The sequence below is a fragment of the Diplodia corticola genome, assembly GCF_001883845.1.
Source record: "Diplodia corticola strain CBS 112549 chromosome Unknown scaffold65, whole genome shotgun sequence".
Lineage (NCBI taxonomy): Eukaryota > Fungi > Ascomycota > Dothideomycetes > Botryosphaeriales > Botryosphaeriaceae > Diplodia > Diplodia corticola.
In genome coordinates this window covers 129,732-150,427 of record NW_017971544.1, presented here as the reverse complement: position 1 = coordinate 150,427, position 20,696 = coordinate 129,732, and the positions used below count along the sequence as shown (strand labels likewise).

The window sequence follows — 20,696 nt, the reverse complement described above, 5'->3', positions numbered from 1 at the left end:
TCTTGACCAATGAAAGCCCTTGAAGTACCTAGCACCTCCTCTGAAAGCCCGTGCTTGCAAAGTTCGAGGCTCAAACGCTCAAACGCTACTCGAATTGTCCGTATGTGGTAGTTATGTTGCTAACAATATCCAATTGGATTTTGGGAGGTATTTGGGTGTTGATAGATTCGAAGTTACCGACGCTGGACTTGATCGAGAAGTTCTCGTTAAGATGTTCATCCCGAAGGCTTACTGGAAGAGGCTGCTGGTAGAGTTGAGCTTGCTCGCAGCACAGCGCGTCATGCCTCTAACCGCTTTCGCCGCCCTCACCACACGATAATAGGCTTCACCACGCTCCCATTCCCCATGACATCGACAGCACTCTTGAAATCAGCAACATCAAAGAACTGCACCAGCTTCTCCACCGGAAAAACGCCATCCCGCCACCAGGCGATCATGCGGGGGATGTAGTCGCGTGGGCGGCTGTGGCCCTGCACGGCGCCGAAGTACTGCTTGCCGCTGACCATGAAGCTCTGCATGTGGAGCGACAGGTGTGCGTCGGGCATGCCGGTGCCGACCTGCACGACGCGGCCCATGTAGCGCGTGAAGGCGATTTGGGCCGCGACGAGCGGCGGGTGCGCGCTAGTGTCGATGGAGACGGTGGCGCCGAGGTTGTCGGTAGTTGCGGCGAGGACAGCGGCGACCAGTTCATCATCCGAGGAAGATGCCGGCAGTGTGCTGGTGTTGATGACGTGAGTAGCGCCGAGGGATTTGGCTAGGTCCAGGCGCGATTGCACGCGGTCGATGCCGATGATGGACTTGCAGCCTTGATTCTTCGCCGCCTGTTGCCGCTCCTTGTTAAGGTGGAAACACACGGAGTGATGATGATGGCCAAGAATTGCTTACCATGACGGCCGCCAAACCCACACCGCCCATGCCCACCACGGCAATCTCATCCTCCACGCCGGCTTTGAGGACATTCACGACGGTGCCGCTGCCCGTCTGCAGACCGCATCCCAACGGCGCCAGCAGCTTCAGGTCGTCGCGGTCAAGGCCTAGCCCTGCAACGTTGACAATGCACTTGTCGCTGACAATGGTGTGTTTGGCAAAGCTGGACTGGCCGAAGAAGCGACCGCCGATGGTCGGCTTTCCTCCTTCATTGGGCTGGGAGAAGACGGGCTCGCCCATGAAATTTATGTCGAAGAAGGTCTTGCAGTGCGACGGCGGGCCGGTGCGGCAGACGTGGCACGAGCCGCAGTAAGAGAACGAGAGGAGGACGGGGTCGCCCGGCGCAACGCCCGTCACGGCACTGCCCACGCGGCGCACGTAGCCGGAGCCTGTCGGTGTTGGAGTGGCCGTGTCAGCAATGGCTGTATAGGTAGGATGTAGCGGCCGCACCTTCATGTCCCAGGACACGCGGGTAATAGACGGCGGGCACGCCCTGGTCATCTGGCGTGTTGCCGCAGTGCAGGTCGGTATGGCAGATGCCTGAGGCGACGATCTCGACAACGACCTCGTCTGGCTTGAGCGCGCGGAGTGTTACGTCCTCGATGGACCATTTGCCCTGAGAGAAGGGCCCACGGGCGACGAGAGCCTTGCTGGTGATGGGAATGGTGTCGTCGACGGCTGCCATTGGGGGGCAAGGATGTCGGCTGAGGGCTCTCAATGCGATGAACGACGATACATTGCGTCCAGCGGCAGAGGATGCGTGAAGCAGTCCATGGCGGGCAGTCTTATCCGGAGTGGTCGGCGTTGGCCGTCAGATATCCTATCAATGCGACGATACACGAAGCGGGGGACGCGGGGCACGCCAGGCAAGCGCCGCCGGCTTCCAGCGAAGAAGGGAAGGAGCTCTAGGTACCTAGCTAGTACCTTAGTAACGGACCCACGTAACAACGTTTGTCCGCCGAGGCTGCTTAGTAGCTAGTACGCCCTGATTATCCGCAGCCTCGGAAGTGCCACTTACCTGCATACCCGAAACTCTCCTGCGCCCAGACCCCATGCATCAGCTGGACTCCCACCACTATCCTTCGAAAGAATATCCTCAATGCTCCGTCCCCCCAGAAGAATTCAAAAGCCTCCTACGAACGCTCTCGACGATCGGTGGAGACGTTGCCTAGTCGCGAATCAGGGATGACGCAACCCGATAATTGCAGCGCTCAAAATGCACGCGATCGTCACGCAGCTCATTAGGCAGCGGACGCTCTCTATTATATAAGTCGAACATATCCGGCTTAAATCCGACTCTGCGGAGAATGCGGGGTGCAGCTGGAGAACAGGGTCCCGAGGTCTAAGCTCTCTGGCACGACATAAGCTCCCGCCATTACCCACCTTGACTTGTACTGTACATACATACACTCTATCAGCAATGGCTTCGCAACCAAAGGGAATGTACACTGTCGTCGAAAAGACGCCCGAGGGCATCATCTATCGCTGCCCTGCAACATACTCTATTCCCAACTTGGATATTCTGACCCTTCTGTTCGGTACAGCCTGTGAACCCGCCTGTTATCTTGTCCTGCTCTGTCTCTAACCCGCCACCAGAGTCGCATCACTCGTCTGCCAAGGAAGAGACACCCCTCCACGTCTCTGCCGCCAATCCAAACCACCTTGTCACCAAATTTCAAGCTCGCATCCTCACCAAGCAGACCGGCTATGCTCTACGAAACCACTTTGGCATCGGAGCCAGCGGCCCGGATAGAGACGTTGTGACCTGCATTTCCACCGGCCACCATCTCTTGCCCGTGGCCTTCTACGGCGTCGTTTGCGCAGGGGGCGTCTTCTCCGCAGCGAGCCCCTCAGCTACCCCCGCAGACCTTGCTCGCCAGCTGCGCCAGGGCGACAGCAACCTTCTCATCTGCAACGAGGACACCAAGCCTGTTGCCATTGCCGCCGCCAAAGACGTCCGTCTGCCCCTTGACCGCGTCCTTGTCATCCCCAATGGGGGCGAATACGCCCTCAATCGCGCGTCCGACGGTACAAACATCGTCGGCCAAAAGAGCTTGGAGTGGCAGGTCATTACAGACAAGAAGACCCTGGAAGAGAGCCTCATCATCCTCATCTACTCGTCCGGCACGACCGGTCTCCCCAAAGCCGTTAAGCTCTCGCACGCCAACGTCACATCCGAGGCTTGCACAGCACTCGACCCCTGGAAAGCGTACAACCAAGAGAACAACCCGACCTTCGAGTACCGCACGCTTGCCCACTTGCCAACCGCACACATCGCCGGCATCCAGGGCTACCTGATCAACCCCTTGTAAGTCAGCTCGGCCAACCCGGCCCTCTCCCTCAAAAAAAAAAAAAACAACAACTCAGTTAACGAAAACCCCCGCGCAAAAGCTACATGGGCGGCACCGTCTACTGGATGCCCAAGTTCGACTTCCCCAACTTCCTCGCCTACAACAAACAACACGCCATCACCGCCTTCTTCACCGTCCCCCCCATCTGGCTCGCCATCGCCAAGCACCCCGCCGTCACCGACCAATTCGCCACGCTCCAGCACGCCGTCAGCGGCGCCGCCCCGCTCGGCAAGGACCTGCAGCTCGCGGCGAGCAAAAAGCTCGGCAAAGGCGGCGCCACCACCATCGTGCAGACCTGGGGCCTCAGCGAAACCACCGGCAGCATCACCCTCCTCCCCCACGGCGAGACCGACACCACCGGCAGCGTCGCCTGCCTCATCGCCAACCACTCCGCCCGCCTCGTCGACGACGCCGGCCGCGACGTCGACCCGGGCCAGCCCGGCGAGGTGCTCGTCCGCGGGCCCGTCGTCACGAATGGTTACCACCGCGACGACGCGGCCAACGCCGAGGCGTTTCTGCCGGCCAGTACGGCCGCGGGAGGAGGAGCGGGAGGAGGAGCGGAAGGAGGAGCTGCTGGGCGACGCTGGTTCCGCACCGGCGACGTCGCCGTGTTTCGCGACGGCAAGTTCTACATCGTCGACCGCAAGAAGGAGCTCATCAAGTACAAGGGGCTGCAGGTCGCCCCCGCCGAGCTCGAGGCCGTGCTGCTCGCCCACCCGCGCATCCTCGACGCCGCCGTCATCGGCGTCCCCGCCGACGCCGTCGATGAAGGAGCCGGCACCGAGGTGCCGCGCGCCTACGTCGTCGTGGCCCAGCCCGAGGACGGCCAAGCGTCGTCGTCGTTATCCGGTAAGCAGGTTGAGGAGTACGTCGCGCGGAACGTGGCGGATTACAAGCGCTTGCGTGGCGGCGTGGCGTTCGTCGCGGCGGTGCCGAAGAGTCCGTCTGGTAAGATTCTGAGGAAGGATTTGAGGGAGCTGGCGAGGAGGGAGGCGTTGGAGGCGAAGGCGAAGCTTTGATATCTGCATCACGTCTGGTAGTCGCTTTTGTTTTTGTCTGATCGAGAAGGACGTCCTGTTATTTTTAATTTTCCTTGACGATATATCAGATACTACAGGTAAAGGAGAAGGGGTGCTGATGGGACCGTTTTTTTTATTTTTTTTATTTACTTTTCCAAGATGGGCTATCCTGTCATTTCTGATACATCGTTCCCTTTATAATCCGGTATCCTACATGACGAATCTGCGGCCACAACATCACTTATGCTCACCACCTGTATGCCATGTTGCAAGAAATGTTGAATATTGTGAACTGCTACCGCTAAGACTCCGGCTCCCAGCTCCGACTCCTCGGCACACCTATTCCTATCTACTTCAAGGAAAGTCTGTAAATGTGTGAGTGTGTGAAACAAAAAGGCTATCCACTACAGATAGATATTACAATCTTTTTCGATCTTTTGAAAAACTTCGCTCGCTCGCTCGCTCGAATATTATCGTAACTTTTAAATCATAACCTCATAGATCCCCCAACGCTTTTCAAACAACGTCATATCAGAGAAAAAGGAGAGGGAGAGTGGGAAAAGAGACAGAGAGGAAGAGAGAGGAGAAGAAAAAACATTACCACGCAAACCACCACATCAAAACATGAGACACCAGCGCACAAGCCAAACCAGACGACAACTTACTCACCACCACCACCGACGCAGCAGCCCCCGTATACTCCGCCGCACCCCCCGTCCTTGTCGCCGTCCCCCCAGCACCCGCCGTCCCCCTCGACCCAGCCGCCGCATCCGTCGACGACGATGACGTCGCCGCTGCGGCGAGTGATTGTGTGGTGCCGTCGACGACGAGGGCGGTGGCCGAGGGGGCGAGAGATATCGTCGTGCCGTCCACGACGACCTCGCCGCCCGGCGTCAGCGTCTGGCCATCGATGACGTACGTGCCGCCGCCGGCGCCAGAGTTAGAAAGCGCCGTGTATGTGTGCCCGGCGATTGTAAGGATGGGGAAGCGTGTGGCGGCAGCCGCGGCGGTGGCTGCTGTTGCGGGGAAGAGTGTTTGCGTGATGCCGTTGACGACGAGGGCGGTGGCCGAGGGGCTGAGGGAGATGGTGGTGGTGCCGTCGACGACGATGAGGCCGCCCGGGGTGAGCGTCTGGCCGGCGACGACGTACGTGGTTCCGGGGCCGGGGAGGCCGGTGTAGACGGTGCCTCGGATGGTGAGGGCGGGTGCGTTGGTCGTGTAGGCGGGGGAGACGAGCGTTTGCGTGATGCCGTTGATGACGACGGCGGTGGCGGAAGGGAAGGATATCGTGGTTCCGTCGACGGTGATGGTGCCGCCGATGGTGAGGGTCTGTCCGTCGACCACGTATGTGCTGCCGGCCCCGAAGAGGCCGGAGAGCGTTGTTCCGCCGACCACTATGTCTGAAAGACTGAGAGTGCCTCCCCAAGCTTGCGTGATGCCGCCGACGACCAGTGCGGTTGCTCCTGGGGCCAAAGAGATGATGGTACCGTCTACCATGATCGTCCCACCTGGAGTGAGAGTTTGTCCGTCGACCACGTAGGTGCTGCCTGTGCCGACAATATCAGAGAGTGTTGTTCCGCCAACCACTACGTTTGGTAGACTGGTAACGACGCCGACACCGAAATTCTGCGTGACACCGTTCATCACCAACGCGGTTGCCCCTGGGGCTAACGAAACGATTGTGCCGTCTACTGTGATCGATCCACCCGGAGTAAGGGTTTGCCCATCAACCACATAGGTGTTACCAACTCCCGCGATACCAGAGAGAGTTTTGCCGCCCACTACAGCATCTGGTAGACTGGTGACGATCCCAGAACCCAAAGTTTGTGTGACGCCATCCACCACCAGGGCGGTCCCCCCGGGGGCCAATGAGATGACCGTGCCGTCCGCCGTGATCGAGCCTCCTGGAACAAGTGTCTGTCCACCAATAACGTATGCGCTCCCTACTTTGCTAACGCCAGCGATAGTGGTTCCACCAACGACTACATTTGGTAGACTGGTGGCGATCAGGGGATTTAAGGCTTGTGTGACGCCATTGACAACGACCGCAGTTGCTCCGGGAGCCAGCGAGATGAATGTTCCATCCATCGAAATCGAGCCACCTGGGGTAAGTGTCTGTCCCCCAATCACGTATTCGACGCTGCCATCGATTGCTTGCGGAGTGATGGTGCTGCCACCGGCCGTGAGAGCGGGAAAAGAGGTGCTGAATGGATTCGAGGCGTCCAATGACGAAGCAACTCCATCAAAGTACACCGTGTTGTCCGCGGAGTCGAGTGAGACAGTAGTACCATCTACGAGAATGACTCCTCCAGGAGTGAGAACTTGGTCTCCAACAATGAAGGACGTCCCATCCACAGCAGGGTACGGCGTGCCGCCGACGGTTATCAAGGGTTGACCAGCAATGCCAACACCAGCTCCGACCGCTCTCGTAACACCGTTCACAACAAGGTTATTGGCGCCGCTATCCAGGGAGATTGTCGTGCCGCTGACCACAGCTTGCCCTCCTGGTGTAAGCGTTTGCCCAGCGATCAAGAAGGTGGGCGTGGCACCCGCTGCGAATGCCGGATTCGGCGCTGGGGTTATAAGAGCCGAAGGGAATGTCTGCGTTGCACCATCGACGACAACGTAGCTTGCCGACGGTCCGAGGCTGACAACAGTGCCGTCCACTGTCGCAACACCACCGGCAGTCAGAGTCTGTCCAGGCGCAAGGTAATATTGCGTGGCGGCATTGGCCGTGTATGCAACAGAACCGACAGTAACGATTGGAGGCTTTCCAATCTCGGCTGGTCCTTGACCCTCCGTCGTCGAACCTCCAGCCAGGCTTGATTCCTGACCATTGATGACGACCGCTGTTGCAGAAGGTGCCAAAGAGAGGACTGTACCATCCACGGTAACGGCCTGGCCCCCAGGTGATAGAGTCTGCCCACCGATAACGAATATAGAGGAGGAATCCATCGTGGCGATTTGAGATCCTGCAACAATAACTGGTGGAGACGTTTGCGAATCCCCACCAATGTTTCCAGATCCAGAGCCACCATTTGAGGAGTCAGATCCAGAATCATTAGAAGATCCTGTTCCTCCGTTTGATGACTCGGAGCCTTCATTGGATGACCCTGAGCCTCCATTAGAAGACCCAGACTCTCCATTTGATGAACTTGAGCCCCCATTGTTTGAGCTTGAACCACTGTTTGAGGACCCTCCACTTGAAGACGAACCAGTATTACCCGATCCTGAGTCACCCGATCCAGATCCAGAATTGCTCGAGCCCGAGCCGCCCGAGCCACTCGAGCCTGAACCTGAGCTGCCCGAATCCGAGCTTCCAGATGAGCTTCCAGAGCCTGAGCTTCCAGAGCCTGAGCTTCCAGAACCAGAATCACCCGATCCTGAATTGCTAGATCCTGAACTGTTCGAGCCTGAGTTGTTCGAACCTGAGTTACTCGACCCCGAGTTTTCAGATCCCGAGCTTCCAGACCCCGAGCTTCCAGACCCCGAGCTTCCAGACCCCGAGCTTCCAGACCCCGAGCTTCCAGACCCCGAGTTACCAGATCCCGAACTCCCGGACCCGGAGTCCCCAGATCCAGAGCCTCCAGATCCCGAGTTGCCCGAGCCAGAGTTGCCCGAGCCAGAGTTGCCAGACCCAGATCCCGAGTCCTGAGAGTTCCCGCCGGATGATGACCCTCCGGCTTCCCCATTGGCTTGGGACACGACGGCAGAAATTATCTGGCCAAGACCAGGGATGCCGCCACCGGTGCTCGTGCCATCGTCACCGCTGTTCTGAGTCATGCGAGTAGCGGGGGCTGTGGTCACACTGTTGCCACCGTCACCGCCTCCAGGGGCAGCCTGAGTTGTCCGACTTGCTGCTGTGATAGACGCTTCAGTATTAATCAGAATGACAGTGGGGAGACCGAGATCCGACAGAGCCGACTCGATGTGGGCAATGTAATCATCGAAACCTTTAGTGGAAATTTTGAAAATACCTTTGGTTGTGATGGAGGGTGGCGAGTCTTCTGCAGACGATTCAACGTGTGCCTTGGGCCTGTATGTCGAAGAGGCAGCAGTGACGGTTGGTAGTTGGAGTTGTTCAACCGAGGACTCAACGTGGCCGATGAAGGGTGTCCATGGCGTACCGTAAATGATATGGACGATATAGATGATGGTGACTGGTCCCTGGTAGGTTCCTGCAACGCAGCTTGATTGTGGGATTGACTGAAGGAAGTCGGCGGGGATATCCCCTGAGGCCTCTGCGGCGCTGCCTAGCGCATCCCCGTTATACTCAAAGGCATAAGGCTCGGACAAGGCGTAGGATGTGATGGATGTCTTGCACGATACTTTGCCAAAAGCATCGATGACGGGCTCGGCTTCCTCTACCTGATAGCTCGAGTAAGCGACGAAAGGTGTCCCGGAAGGCGCCACGAAGACTGTGCTCGAAGGGCCAGTGAGGGCAACGCTGGCAGGAGGGAGGTCGATCCAGAGCGAATCAACGATGTTCTGGGCCGTGAGCGGTGTGGTTGGTACCGGCGAGTACTCAGTCAGCGACATGATTGTGGTGGTGGCTGCTGCTGGCATTGGCAGAGTAACGGAAAAGAAGTCGTAAGTGGTCTGATTGGTTGCAGGATCCCATGCTGAAGTCACGTCGTAGGACACAAGGCCTTCTTGCACGGACTCAATAAGGTCGAAGGTTGTGGTTGCCATCTGGTATCCCCAGGTGACACCTGTTCCTACAGATGTCGAGTAGAAAGTGGCGAGCTGGAAGTACTGGTCGAGCGAATACCAGTATCCAATTTCAGCATTGCGAACGTTGACAGTGCAACCACAGGTGCCATTGCTGGAGTTGTTGCTGGGCTTCACGTAGGTTGGCCTTGCGGCAGTGCCGGTGCCAGAGCCATAGAAAGGCGTCGAAAGAGTGAATACAGTGAGTGTCGGGAATGTTTGGTTGAGACTTGGAGTCAACGAACCCGACTGGTTAGTGACGAGCACACTTGGCGTAACAACGGGGAAACTGGCAGTGGAGTTGAGTTCATTGTCAAAGGAGGCATTGGCTGTTGTCAAGACAGGCGTGTTCGGAGTGTACGCAGGCGTGTAAATGGTGGCAGTTGAGTTGAGGCTGTTGTCTTTGGGGATGTCGGCTGTGGTCGAGACGGGCGTGTCTGAAGGATATACGCTGGTAGCATTGGACGCGGTCGGGATAGGCGTGGCCGGAGCATCCACAGACGTATGATTGGGTTCGTTGATCGGGGTGGATACGTCAGGGGTCACGGTTGAGTTGGTGGCCACTGCTTGGGTGCTAAGTGGCCCCACCGAAGAAGCGGCAGGCACTGGCGTCGTGGGAGACGTCGGGACATTGAGCGCCGGCGAAGCTGGTGAAGATGGTGGCAATAACGAAGGACTGGTGGTAGAGCTGGCAACGATGGACGAATTGGAGAAGGTCCAAACTGAGGGTGGGTTAGCCGAGCCCAAGACGGCGGGAGATAGGAGAGATCTAGGAGGAATACCGTCGGAAGATTGACCAGGGTGCCTAACTCGGTTCCTGCTAGCGCACGCGGCACTGCAAAGGTGCAGGGCGACGACAGCCTGCAAGGCTCGGGAGAGCAGCATGTCGCACCGACGATCAGCGAGGGACGGGGGAGGACAGAACCATGGGCGGGGGCACACGGCGGCAGGTCAGATTGTGTAAGTAGGCCCCACGGCTTCAGCTGAGGCGCCCGGCCTGCAGCACAGCGAGGCAGCAGCAGAGATAGCCCCCCCGGACCGCGAAGGGAAGCCGCGAACGGGATCTTCATGCTATATTGCGCAGCCAGTGAGGGCAGCGCAGCGGCCGGGCAGCAGCGGGGCCCCTGTCAATCGGCGCACATCCTCGCAGCCTAGAACAGCGTGTCGGGTCAGCCGTGTGCTGTTTCATCCCGCCAGCCCGCCAGCCGCCACCGACACGCTGGCCTGCGACGCCGCCCAAGGGCCGTTTTGCTCGTATCTGCGCGCCGCCGAATGCTCGCCGTCCCCGTTCTCGAGTGTGGAGGGGGTGGCGTGGCCTGGGGCTAACAAGCTCAAGGCGCGGAGCTATGCACTACGTCGTAGCCTCCACTGACGCACCCCAGCGCCACCCCGGCAGCCGATGCCCCGGCAGTCGCTCTCGCACTCGGAACGCGGTCTGGCCGCTAGGCGGCGGGCGCGGCCTGACCACATGCTGTAAAGGGTCCATTCGCCGCGCCCAGCTGCGCGCTCGCATGCCCACGGCCGGCACGGGGTCGCACGCGTCGGCGAAGCCAGCGGAGCCGAGAGAGCGCTAAGCTCTGGGCTGGCGCGCGCAGGCCGGTGCGATTGGGCCTCATATAGCACCGCTCCGGCGGCCGGCGCGACCATGGCGCTGGCCAAGTGGGAGGCCAAGTGGGAGGAGGCTGACGAGGGCGCAGCCGTCCGGCGCTGTTGAGCCGCGTCAAGAACGCCGCCCCCCCCCGCCCTGCCTGAGCATCTCCAGGAGTCGCAAAAGTCTGTTGGCCTCCGTCCCACGACGTGCATGACGCTGCCCGGAACCCCCGCTGCGCCTGCACTGCCCATTGGAGCTGCGAGCCGTCTGCCACCCTCCACGCCCCGGACCAAGCCACACCACGCCCTCGACTTGCCGCGCTCTCCCGCTCGCCAGCCCGCCGCCCTCTTCGTCCTGTCCGGTCCGCCGTGCGACCCGCTTTTCGTTCCTGACTTCGCGCCAATCTGTACCACGATGCGCGTGTGCTGGTCCCTCTAGCATCACGACCACCGCGCAGGCTACCATGACAGCAAACTGCCGACTTTCTCTTAGCAGCCTCCATCGAAGCCTCGAACCTGCGCCGACATGACCCTTCTCAGCGCCTCGAAACGGGCGCTGACCCTATCGCCCCTCGCTCTTCTCGCCTTCCTCCCTTCCGTGTGTGACTCTTCCCAGCTGGAGACCCGTGCCGCAGAAGCAGTCCCCGCACCGCTAGTCTTCACTCCGGATCAAAACTGGGACGGCATTGATGGCCAGTGGTCGTCCTTCACTTTACGCGTCGGCAGCCCTCAGCAATTCGTGCGCGTCTTTCCCGCCACATCCAGCCAGCAGATATGGGTCGTCAAACCCGAGGGGTGCGCTTACACACAAGACACCAGCTGCCCGTCCGACCGCGGCTGGGTCTTCAACATTTCGCAGTCTTCGACCTGGGAAACTATAGGGAATTATTCGACCTGGGCGGAGCGGAACCTGGGCTATGATGCCGCCGCCACGTACGGCTATGAGACAGTGGGGCTGATGGGAGAGGGCGAGAACGGGCCTACGCTGGTCAATGCCACCGTTGGCGCCATGATGGATTTGGACTTTTTCCTGGGTGTATTTGGACTACATCCCAAGCCGACAAACTTCAGCTCTTTCAATAACCCGTCGCCAAGCTACATGACACTGCTAAAGGACCAGGGAGTCATCCCCTCGCTGTCATACGGCTACACTGCAGGGAATCAATACAGTACGGACGACACGCCCCCTCCAGTCCGCATTTATTGTTTGCTGATTTCATAGCAGGGTTGAACAAGGTTCTGGGAAGTCTTACCCTTGGAGGCTACGATGCATCCAAGTTCACCCCGAACAACATGAGCTTTTCCTTCGCGCCGGACAATGAGCGAGATACGGTGGTTGGGCTGCAGGCAATCAGCATGACGTCTGCGACGAAGCCCAATGTCGACCTCCTGCCAACTGCTATCACCATGTACATCGATTCGACGGTTCCGCAGATCTGGTTGCCTGTCGATGCTTGTGAACGATTTGAGGATGCCTTTGGATTAACATATGACAACCAGACGGACCTGTACCTTGTAAACGACACTTTGCATGATACTTTGGTGGCCCAAAATGCCAATGTGACATTCACACTTGGGCATACGACGAGCGGCGGCGATACGATTGACATTGTCCTCCCATATGCCGCGTTCGACCTCACGGCTCAGCCGCCATATCGCGGCTTGTCAGAAAGCACCTCGTACTTTCCTATTCGGCGTGGTCACAACGAAAGTCAATATGTCTTTGGCCGTACCTTTCTCCAGGAGGCGTATATCGTTGTGGACCACGAGCGCTCCAACTTTTCTGTCTCGCAATGCGTCTTCGGACTCGGCATCGGCCAAAACGTTACGACCATCTACGTCCCAGACAACGGCACCAGCACGTCCAGCTCAGAAGAGGCAGACGAACGCGCTCTCTCAACAGCTGCAATCGCAGGCATCTCAGTGGGTGGCGTCGTGGCGATCCTTGCAGTGCTGTCTCTGATCGGACTGTTTTACTGGAGAAGACGCTACCGAGCGTTGAAGGCCAAGCTCGGATCGGACAAATCAGGTTCAGCGAGCACCGGCGATGGCTCGAGCGATGCTCAGGCAGCAGCACTGGCGGCAGGGGGCCAAGGCGAAGAATCCACGCTGGTGATACCCAAAGCCGAGCTTGACGCCACCCCCGGCGCCAGGGCCCGACAAGCGGAGAAAGATCAGAAGCAGGATTTACCGACGCGGATGCACCCTTCGGAGGTCGAGGCGAACGAGCTGCGGATTTTCGAGATGCCGGGCGACTATCCCAAGGCTTCAGAGGCAGACTCGCGGGAGCTGTCGGAAAAGCAGGCGGCCATGTTCAGAGAGCAAAAGTACAACGGCACCAACCCTGAGCCGTCGCCGACAACACCCACAGCGCCTGAGCGGCTACGGCCGTCCCCGGTCAGGCCCGAGGAGGTAAGGCGGGTGATTCACACCGCAGACTTTCCGGTGTCGCCTCTCGCGGCCGAGGGTGAGCACGGCAGAACTTTTTCCCCGCTCTCGCCACTGGGTGGATCGTCGAGCGGCGAGCCAAGCCCGTCGAGACGACGGTTTTCGTTCGAGGAATAGCACGCGTCTGCAGCGTTTTTGTTTTTTCGTTTATTTAGCGACGGCGTTCCAAAACACGGTGGGAATGGGGGAAGGGCGCATTATTGCAGGTTTCAGGCTTCAAAGGCAGGACCAATACCAAGAGAACAATCGGCACGGGCTTGGGGGAGGGGGGAACCGGGCAGTAGGACAAATAATGGATAATGGGGCGGATGTATTGACGCTTTTGTTCTGGTGGGCGAGAGTGGGGGCGGAGCTGCTTCAGCCTCGTCGCGCCTGGCTTCTGCCTGCTGACGGCTGACGGCCACGCTGGCCTTATTTTTTAACACAGGCGAGGGCCTTGACCGCATGCAGCAGGCAGATCGCTGCGAACATGGGCACATGGGCGCCAGGCAGGCGGGCAGGCGGGCAGGATGGTTTGGCTCAGCTGCTGCTGCGGTGCGATGCGCAGGCGAGGCGGCGGCGTTAGGGCTGAAGTAGGCATGGGTGGTCTGTAGCCGCGCAGCGCGCACGCACACCCGGGAAGGCCCCTCTGCATCAGCCTGCTCTCCGCTCGCCGTCGACAAAGACGCCCTTTGTGCCTCGCAGCGTCTTCCCGAATACCCCTTTGTGCTTCTGCCCGCCGCCTGCCTCTTCTCCAAGTTCCGCCCGCCGGCCGCGCCTGTTGACCGGGTTCCCGCGCCCTCGCTCGCTGCCCGCCTATCTCTCGCGACCACCCATCTCAAAGCCTTGACGCGCAATCGCAAGCGACCGCCCCTCCACCCGCCCGCCGTCGAGCTCGCACGCGCCAGCGTAGATTGATCGACCCCATCCGTCGCCCGTCTTCTGCTTCTCACTCTCGCTGAAGCCCCAAGGCATCGACTGTTGTTGCTGAACCCATTACCCCGCCATCCGCCACGCCACAACCATGTCCGACCTCCAGGGCCGCAAGATCTTCAAGGTCTTCAACCAGGAGTTCATTGTCGACGAGAGATACACCGTGACAAAGGAGCTGGGCCAGGGCGCCTACGGCATTGTCTGGTATGCGCCCCGCCGCGCCCCGCCGGCACTGTAGACATTGCTAACCGCTCGCAGCGCGGCGCAAAACAACCAGACCCAGGAGGGCGTCGCCATCAAGAAGGTGACCAATGTCTTCAGCAAGAAGATCCTGGCCAAGCGCGCCCTCAGAGAAATCAAGCTGCTGCAGCACTTCAGAGGTGAGTCGGCGCGCGCACTCCAGCTGAGTGGGGGTCCAAGGCTGACAACGTCCCAGGCCACAGGAACGTACGTGAGAACCAGTCGTCGAGCACGCCTCCTCGAGCAATACTGATGGGTTTTGGCGATTTAGATCACCTGTCTTTATGACATGGACATTCCCAGGCCGGAGAACTTTAACGAGTGCTATCTCTACGAAGGTACGACGCCAGCCACTGGGGCTGCGGCGATCCGAGCTGACGGATAAACAGAGCTGATGGAGTGCGATCTGGCGGCCATCATCCGGTCCGGTCAGCCTCTTACCGATGCCCACTTCCAGTCCTTCATCTACCAGATCCTGTGCGGACTGAAGTACATCCACTCGGCCAATGTCCTCCACCGTGATCTGAAGCCCGGCAATCTGCTGGTCAACGCCGATTGCGAGCTGAAGATTTGTGACTTTGGTCTTGCGCGTGGCTTTTCAATGGACCCGGAGGAAAACGCGGGGTACATGACCGAGTACGTTGCCACCCGCTGGTACCGTGCGCCTGAGATCATGTTGAGCTTCCAGAGTTACACGAAAGCCAGTAAGTTCCTGTCCATCCCCGATGGAGCGTCGCATGGGTTCTAATTGCCTCAAGTCGACGTCTGGTCCGTGGGCTGTATCTTGGCGGAGCTGCTCGGCGGCAAGCCTTTCTTCAAGGGCAGGGACTACGTCGACCAACTGAACCAGATCCTGCACTATCTGGGCACGCCCAACGAGGAGACGCTGTCCAGGATTGGCTCTCCCCGTGCCCAGGACTACGTCCGCAACCTGCCCTACATGCCGAAGGTCCAGTTTGCTCAGCTGTTCCGGAACGCCAACCCGGATGCGCTTGACCTTCTCGACCGCATGCTGGCCTTCGACCCGTCGCAGCGTATCTCGGTCGAGGAAGCGCTTGAGCACCGCTACCTCCACATCTGGCACGATGCGTCGGACGAGCCCTCGTGCCCTACCACTTTCGATTTCCACTTCGAGGTTGTTGAGGACATTGGTGATATGAAGAAGATGATCCTGGCGGAGGTGCAGAGGTTCAGGCAGATGGTTCGTGTGCAGCCGCAGGCTGGTGTGCACGCCCAGAACCAGCAGCCGTCGGTCCCGATCCCGGAGCACTACGACCCTCGGGCCTACGAAAACCCCAGGCCGCATGAGGCGCAAGCCGCCATACACGAGATGGGGCTGGAGGAGGAGCTGCAGGCTGGCATGGACAGGAGAGCATAGATGCGGTCGCACGAGTATCAGTTTTGGAAATAGTGGAAAGGGACTTGCTTGGATTTTTCACTTGACCAGTTGTCTTTCTTCTTCAAATCTTCCCTTAGCGAGCTGCTTTGCAATCAGAGCCGGTCCGTGTTGGCGAGACTGGTTTGTGCGGTCCGAAAGACGAGAGTAAATGACATTCGACGATGCGAGCGTTCAGCCACTTCTCCACCTTTGACCTTTCGGGACTCCACCATCACCCCGCCGCACAAAAAGCGTTCTGACGTCGCTGCAGCATGCAAATCAACGATGGCTTTCGAAATCGTCGGCTCCATCATTGGGGCTCTTCTAGACTTTGGTTGCGGTGGGGCTTCCGTGACATCATCATCAACATTACATCATATAGGCGTAGGAGAAAGGAATAAGTACCTCTACCTCAGCTCCTAGCTGCCATGGTTCTCACTCATCACTTCAATCAACCGATTTGCCAACGTACCCGCTGCGTGAAACTCCATCCTGTTCCTTTTCAAACCAACCCAAACACCTACCAACAACTTCAACCTCACATTCTTCCACCATGTCTGCGGAATACAAGGGTCAGGACATCAACAAGCTTGCCGAGCAAGCTGAGCAGAATCTCAACAGCCACGCCCTGAAGACTGGCCACGACAACACCACCTCTGCCAGGCACGGTCAGGGAGCTTCCATCAGCAGTATGTTCCCGCAAAACCCATGCGCGGTTGGAACGAAAACAAGAATACAAGCTAACATCGTCACCATAGCTGAGGAATCCGGTGTCGATGTCGCGCGTGCGGAACAGTTCCCCGGTGGCGAAGTGAGATACGGCTCGGCGGCCACTGGCCGTGAGATCCCCGTTGAGGACGGCGGTTCTTTCCAGAAAGGCACTGGCCGGTGAGCGATGTTCCATGATCAAGCAGTGCAAAGCAGCTGTGCTAACTTGTCCTCAGCCCAACCAAGGACTATGACTTCGAGGGCCTCGGTGGCCCTGAGGACAAGGCGAGACAGTACAGGGAGGAGAACCCTGGCAACGCCGACGTCTTTGAGAACGTCCGCCAGGCTCCCGGTCGCGAGCCCAAGGCATAAAGAGAGGGTTGCTTGGCCTAATGCTACCTGCGATGAGGCACTGAGTGTCGCAAGATCGGACTACGGGAATGATTGAATGACATGACAGGCCAACAGGCCCCTGTATTATTAGCATGTACGATGATCTGAACGATAAATCGAACGACATTTCGATTCCACAGAATCCTCCGATGAGCCTTGCCGGAACAAGTCGGGATGACGATGTCTGAATAGACATAAGGGGGTGTTTGAGCGAGGCGACATGTGAATTATGCCTGAATCAGTGGCTTTGCTCAAATATTGATCGCCGGGATGCACCCCCGCGAAGCGCACAGGCCCTCCACACGTTCTTGTTCCCGGATCTTGCACCATCCTTTTCTGACCGCGATTGCATCTTCGCCTATCTCATCCAAAGGGCGGTGGCGACGATACCGTCGCGTCCACGGCCACGTCGATGTGCATCACCATGCCCTTTCTGACAAGGGTGTCGACGAAGACGGGTGTCGCGAGGCGTCCTGTTATCGCAAAGGTAACAGCATGAGTCGGACAGGTGCTGATCTTCACAAGGCCAGCCACTACTTGGACCCCAATCCAGAGTGGACTCCACCGGCTGTAGGCAGCGCTCCCGCAGCCCGCTCCCGCTTGGGCGCCGCCAACGTTCTTCAGGGCACGCTTATCGACCTCGCCTCGTCACCCCCAACGTTATCCCCACGCCAACCTTGCGGTCGCGCCGCACCCCTTGGTCCGGAATTGCATCGCGTGTTCCCTCGCGGCCGGCCTTCTTACCTTGCTCCAGCCGCGGCAACCGCGTCAGATGCCTTCTCGGCACGTGCATCTGACGAGGCAGTGGGTATTGCCTATCCAACACTCGCGGTCGAACAACTCGCGCGATTCACAGCGGCGTTGCCGAAAAGAGCTGTAGGCTGTGGATCCTGTTGCCAAGCGGTGTTGCTTCCGGTAGCGCCCCCTACTACTGTGTAGATGCCGTCTAGCAACCGCGGCAACCCCCCCGAACGCATCTGGCACATCCGGCTGAGTGATCTAGCCTGCAGCGGAGCTGTAACCCCACGTCGTAAGCCGCGGCTCTAAGTAAGCACGTCGCATCTCGCATTATCTGTGCTCAATCTGGTTTGCGAGTCAACGAACCCTCTCACCGCAGCGCCAACGGCGATGGGCAGGGTGAAGTCGACACTAGCATTCTGATTGCGGAAAAGAGGTGACTGAGACCGACGCACGAATTACCCTTCGGGTGATGGCCAGGATAAGGCCAGAAAGCAGGTCCCTTATGCACGAGCGATTCAGTGCAGCTGCAGGGTCACTGGCGCTATGCGACGACGGCGCGGTCTTGGGCCATCCTACGGGAACGCCAATCCACTACGACTTCTGGCAGACGACGCGTCAATTGGCCTGCCAATACCGCATTGGGACAATTAGGGAAGGACAGGGCTCCTCTTTCTCGCTCTCCTAATGCTTGGCCGTACCCACCGCTGCGGCACACGGGAGGAGCACCGTTGCATGCATGGCGGGGGGAGCTATGCCTTCGATTCCCCTGGGCTCGAAGCTTGGAAGCCTATTTATTCGGCCAATCCTGCCCACTGATTCATGTTCTCTTCAACTTGTCCTCCTCGTTCAAGCTCGCTACCGTCACATAACTCGCCTCGACCACCCCGCTAAATCATTCCCTGAACCATGGGTTCTACAACCGAGAAGTACGACTTCATCATCGTCGGCAGTAAGCCCCCCCGCACTACCCAGACCGCGACTCAGTGCCGTGCTAAGATGGCTACCACACAGGCGGGCCTGCCGGCGCCACGCTGGCATCGCGGCTGTCCAAGGCGGCGTCGAAGCCGCGCGTGCTGCTGCTTGAGGCGGGTGGCGACAACACGGAGCCGTCGACGCTGTACTTGGTGAACCGCTTCACGACGTTGATGACGGACGGCATGAACTGGGGCTACAAGACGGTGCCCCAGGAGCACCTGAACGGGCGCGAGATCGACTACTCGCGCGGCAAAGGGCTGGGCGGGTCGTCGGGGATCAACTTCGCATGCTACACCATCGGGCCGCGCGACGACTACGACGAGTGGGCCCGGCAGGTGGGCGACGAGTCGTACAACTGGACTGCGGCGCAGCGCCGGTACCAGGCGCTCGAGGACTACAGCTACTCGGACGTGCCGGACAAGTACCGCAAGTTCGTGGCCCCCAACAAGGCGGCGCACGGAGACAAGGGCCCGCTGCAGCTCGAAATCTCCAAGGGCGCGTGGGAGTGGAGCATCGAGGAGAACTACCAGGCGGCCGAGCAGGCCATCGGGCTGAAGCCCAACCTCGACATCAACTCGGGCAACCCGCTCGGCATCGGCGTCGTGCCGTCGACGTCGAGGAACAGCATCCGGACCACGGCCAAGACGGCGATGCTGGCGGACGCGCCGAGCAACCTGACCATCCTGACGAACAAGCCCGTGGACAAGGTCGTGTTTGAGGGGAAGAAGGCGGTGGGCGTGGTCGCCGCTGGCGAGACGTGTAAGTGCCGGATCATCATCATCATCACTCACCTGCTGCGCCCCCCCTCGGAGATGGCCGCTGACATGGGCATTGCGCAGTCCTCGCCTCGAAGGAGGTGGTCCTCTCGGCCGGCGCTCTCGACACGCCCAAGATCCTCATGCTCTCGGGCGTGGGCCCGTCGGCGGAGCTCGCCAAGCACTCGATCCCGCAGCTCCACGAGCTGCCCGGCGTGGGCCAGAACCTGCAGGACCACGCCTTCGTCGTGCTGGTCAAGCAGTTCAAGGCCGGCCTCAGCGGGCGCCCGCAGCTCTTCCACGACGAGGCGGCGCTCGCGGCGGCGCAGAAGCAGTTCGCCCAGGACCAGAGCGGGCCGCTGTCCATGTACTACAACACCATCCTGATGGGCTGGCAGCAGGCGCCCTCAGTGCTCGCGTCGCCCGAGTTCGCGGCGCTGCCGCCGGCGGTGCAGCAGCACGTGCGCAAGCCCACGGTCCCGACGTTCGAGCACATCTGCCTCTGCCCGGCCATCCACCCGGCCGCCGACCCCAACGGCGAGTTCCTCTCCATCCTCTCCATGCAGATGGTCCCGCAGTCCAAGGGCACCGTCACGCTCGCCAGCGCCGACCCGCGCGCGCCGCCGCTGTGCGACCCCAAGCTCTTCTCGCACCCCTTCGACCGCGCCAACATGATCGACGCCGTGCGCCGGTCGTGGGCCGTCATGGAGGCCGAGCCGCTCGCCCGCCACGTCGTCGCCGACACGGCGCTGCCCAAGGACAAGACCGACGCCGAGGTCTGGAAGTACATCCAGAGCTACTGCAACACGACGTGGCACATGACGGGCACGGTCAAGATGGGCCGGCCCGACGACGACGAGGCGTGCGTGGACACGCGCTTCAGGGTCAAGGGCCTGCAGGGGCTGCGTGTTGTGGACAACTCGGTCCCGCCGTTCGTGCTGAACTGCCACGTTGTGAGCGTGGCGTATCTGGTCGGCGAGACGGCGGCGGAGAAGATGATTGAGGAGTATGGGTTGTGAATTAAGCGACTATGTAAAGGAACGTAATGTCGATGTGATGGGGGCTCCGTGCATATGATATACCAAGGACGCGCGCACGCGCGCGATGAAGATGGAATAGATCTCTTTTTTGGATGACGACTTGATGCCGGTCTTGCCGTTTGCATGCGTGCACACACGCCTACGCTGTTGGCCTTTTTCCCCGCCTCTGCATGTTCTTCGCCCCCATCCTTGTCCCACTTTTCAGCGGCCCCGCCTCCCAGGGGCAGACCCATCTTTAAACCAACATAGGAGATTCGGTCTGCGTATGAAAGCTGGTCCATTTGTACATACAGCTACTTATGCTACCTGCTTTGGCATGACCGGAAATAGGGCCAGCTCTTCGCATACACACAAAGATCTGATTGCCTATTCGGGTAGGTGATGGGCAAGGTCATGTGCTTGCTCAGCTCAAATATAGTCAGCTACGTTGTCTGGCATTTCTTAAAGTAGACGTAGGTACATGGGGACTCGCAAGGGCATTGCTAGCAAGATTGGACAAAGACGTGAAG

The 20,696-nt window shown here is 59.3% G+C and overlaps 7 protein-coding genes across 7 annotated transcripts; 5 read left to right on the top strand and 2 right to left on the bottom strand.

Annotated features, from left to right (window-relative positions):
• Positions 1-305: 305 nt before the first annotated feature.
• Positions 306-1,612, bottom strand: BKCO1_6500045 (alcohol dehydrogenase; the record flags this gene model as incomplete). The annotated part of the gene is made up of 3 exons (XM_020278249.1): positions 306-821; positions 886-1,316; positions 1,378-1,612. The coding sequence occupies 3 exons, from the start codon at positions 1,610-1,612 to the stop codon at positions 306-308; spliced, it is 1,182 nt and encodes a 393-aa protein (XP_020126440.1).
• Positions 1,613-2,347: 735 nt separating this feature from the next.
• BKCO1_6500044 (4-coumarate-ligase) lies at positions 2,348-4,297 on the top strand (the record flags this gene model as incomplete). The annotated part of the gene is made up of 3 exons (XM_020278248.1): positions 2,348-2,465; positions 2,524-3,235; positions 3,319-4,297. 3 exons carry the CDS (start codon positions 2,348-2,350, stop codon positions 4,295-4,297), a joined length of 1,809 nt encoding a protein of 602 aa, XP_020126439.1.
• Positions 4,298-4,894: 597 nt separating this feature from the next.
• On the bottom strand, positions 4,895-9,892 carry BKCO1_6500043 (uncharacterized protein; the record flags this gene model as incomplete). Its single annotated transcript, XM_020278247.1, has 1 exon — positions 4,895-9,892. One exon carries the CDS (start codon positions 9,890-9,892, stop codon positions 4,895-4,897), a length of 4,998 nt encoding a protein of 1,665 aa, XP_020126442.1.
• A 1,231-nt stretch (positions 9,893-11,123) lies between these two features.
• On the top strand, positions 11,124-13,162 carry BKCO1_6500042 (acid protease; the record flags this gene model as incomplete). Its single annotated transcript, XM_020278246.1, has 2 exons — positions 11,124-11,766; positions 11,823-13,162. 2 exons carry the CDS (start codon positions 11,124-11,126, stop codon positions 13,160-13,162), a joined length of 1,983 nt encoding a protein of 660 aa, XP_020126441.1.
• An 886-nt stretch (positions 13,163-14,048) lies between these two features.
• BKCO1_6500041 (map kinase) lies at positions 14,049-15,575 on the top strand (the record flags this gene model as incomplete). The annotated part of the gene is made up of 6 exons (XM_020278245.1): positions 14,049-14,161; positions 14,216-14,337; positions 14,394-14,404; positions 14,469-14,535; positions 14,587-14,901; positions 14,956-15,575. 6 exons carry the CDS (start codon positions 14,049-14,051, stop codon positions 15,573-15,575), a joined length of 1,248 nt encoding a protein of 415 aa, XP_020126444.1.
• A 553-nt stretch (positions 15,576-16,128) lies between these two features.
• On the top strand, positions 16,129-16,655 carry BKCO1_6500040 (chromatin remodeling factor subunit; the record flags this gene model as incomplete). The annotated part of the gene is made up of 3 exons (XM_020278244.1): positions 16,129-16,264; positions 16,334-16,463; positions 16,520-16,655. 3 exons carry the CDS (start codon positions 16,129-16,131, stop codon positions 16,653-16,655), a joined length of 402 nt encoding a protein of 133 aa, XP_020126443.1.
• A 1,668-nt stretch (positions 16,656-18,323) lies between these two features.
• Positions 18,324-20,166, top strand: BKCO1_6500039 (glucose-methanol-choline oxidoreductase; the record flags this gene model as incomplete). The annotated part of the gene is made up of 3 exons (XM_020278242.1): positions 18,324-18,366; positions 18,429-19,151; positions 19,232-20,166. 3 exons carry the CDS (start codon positions 18,324-18,326, stop codon positions 20,164-20,166), a joined length of 1,701 nt encoding a protein of 566 aa, XP_020126408.1.
• Positions 20,167-20,696: the final 530 nt, after the last annotated feature.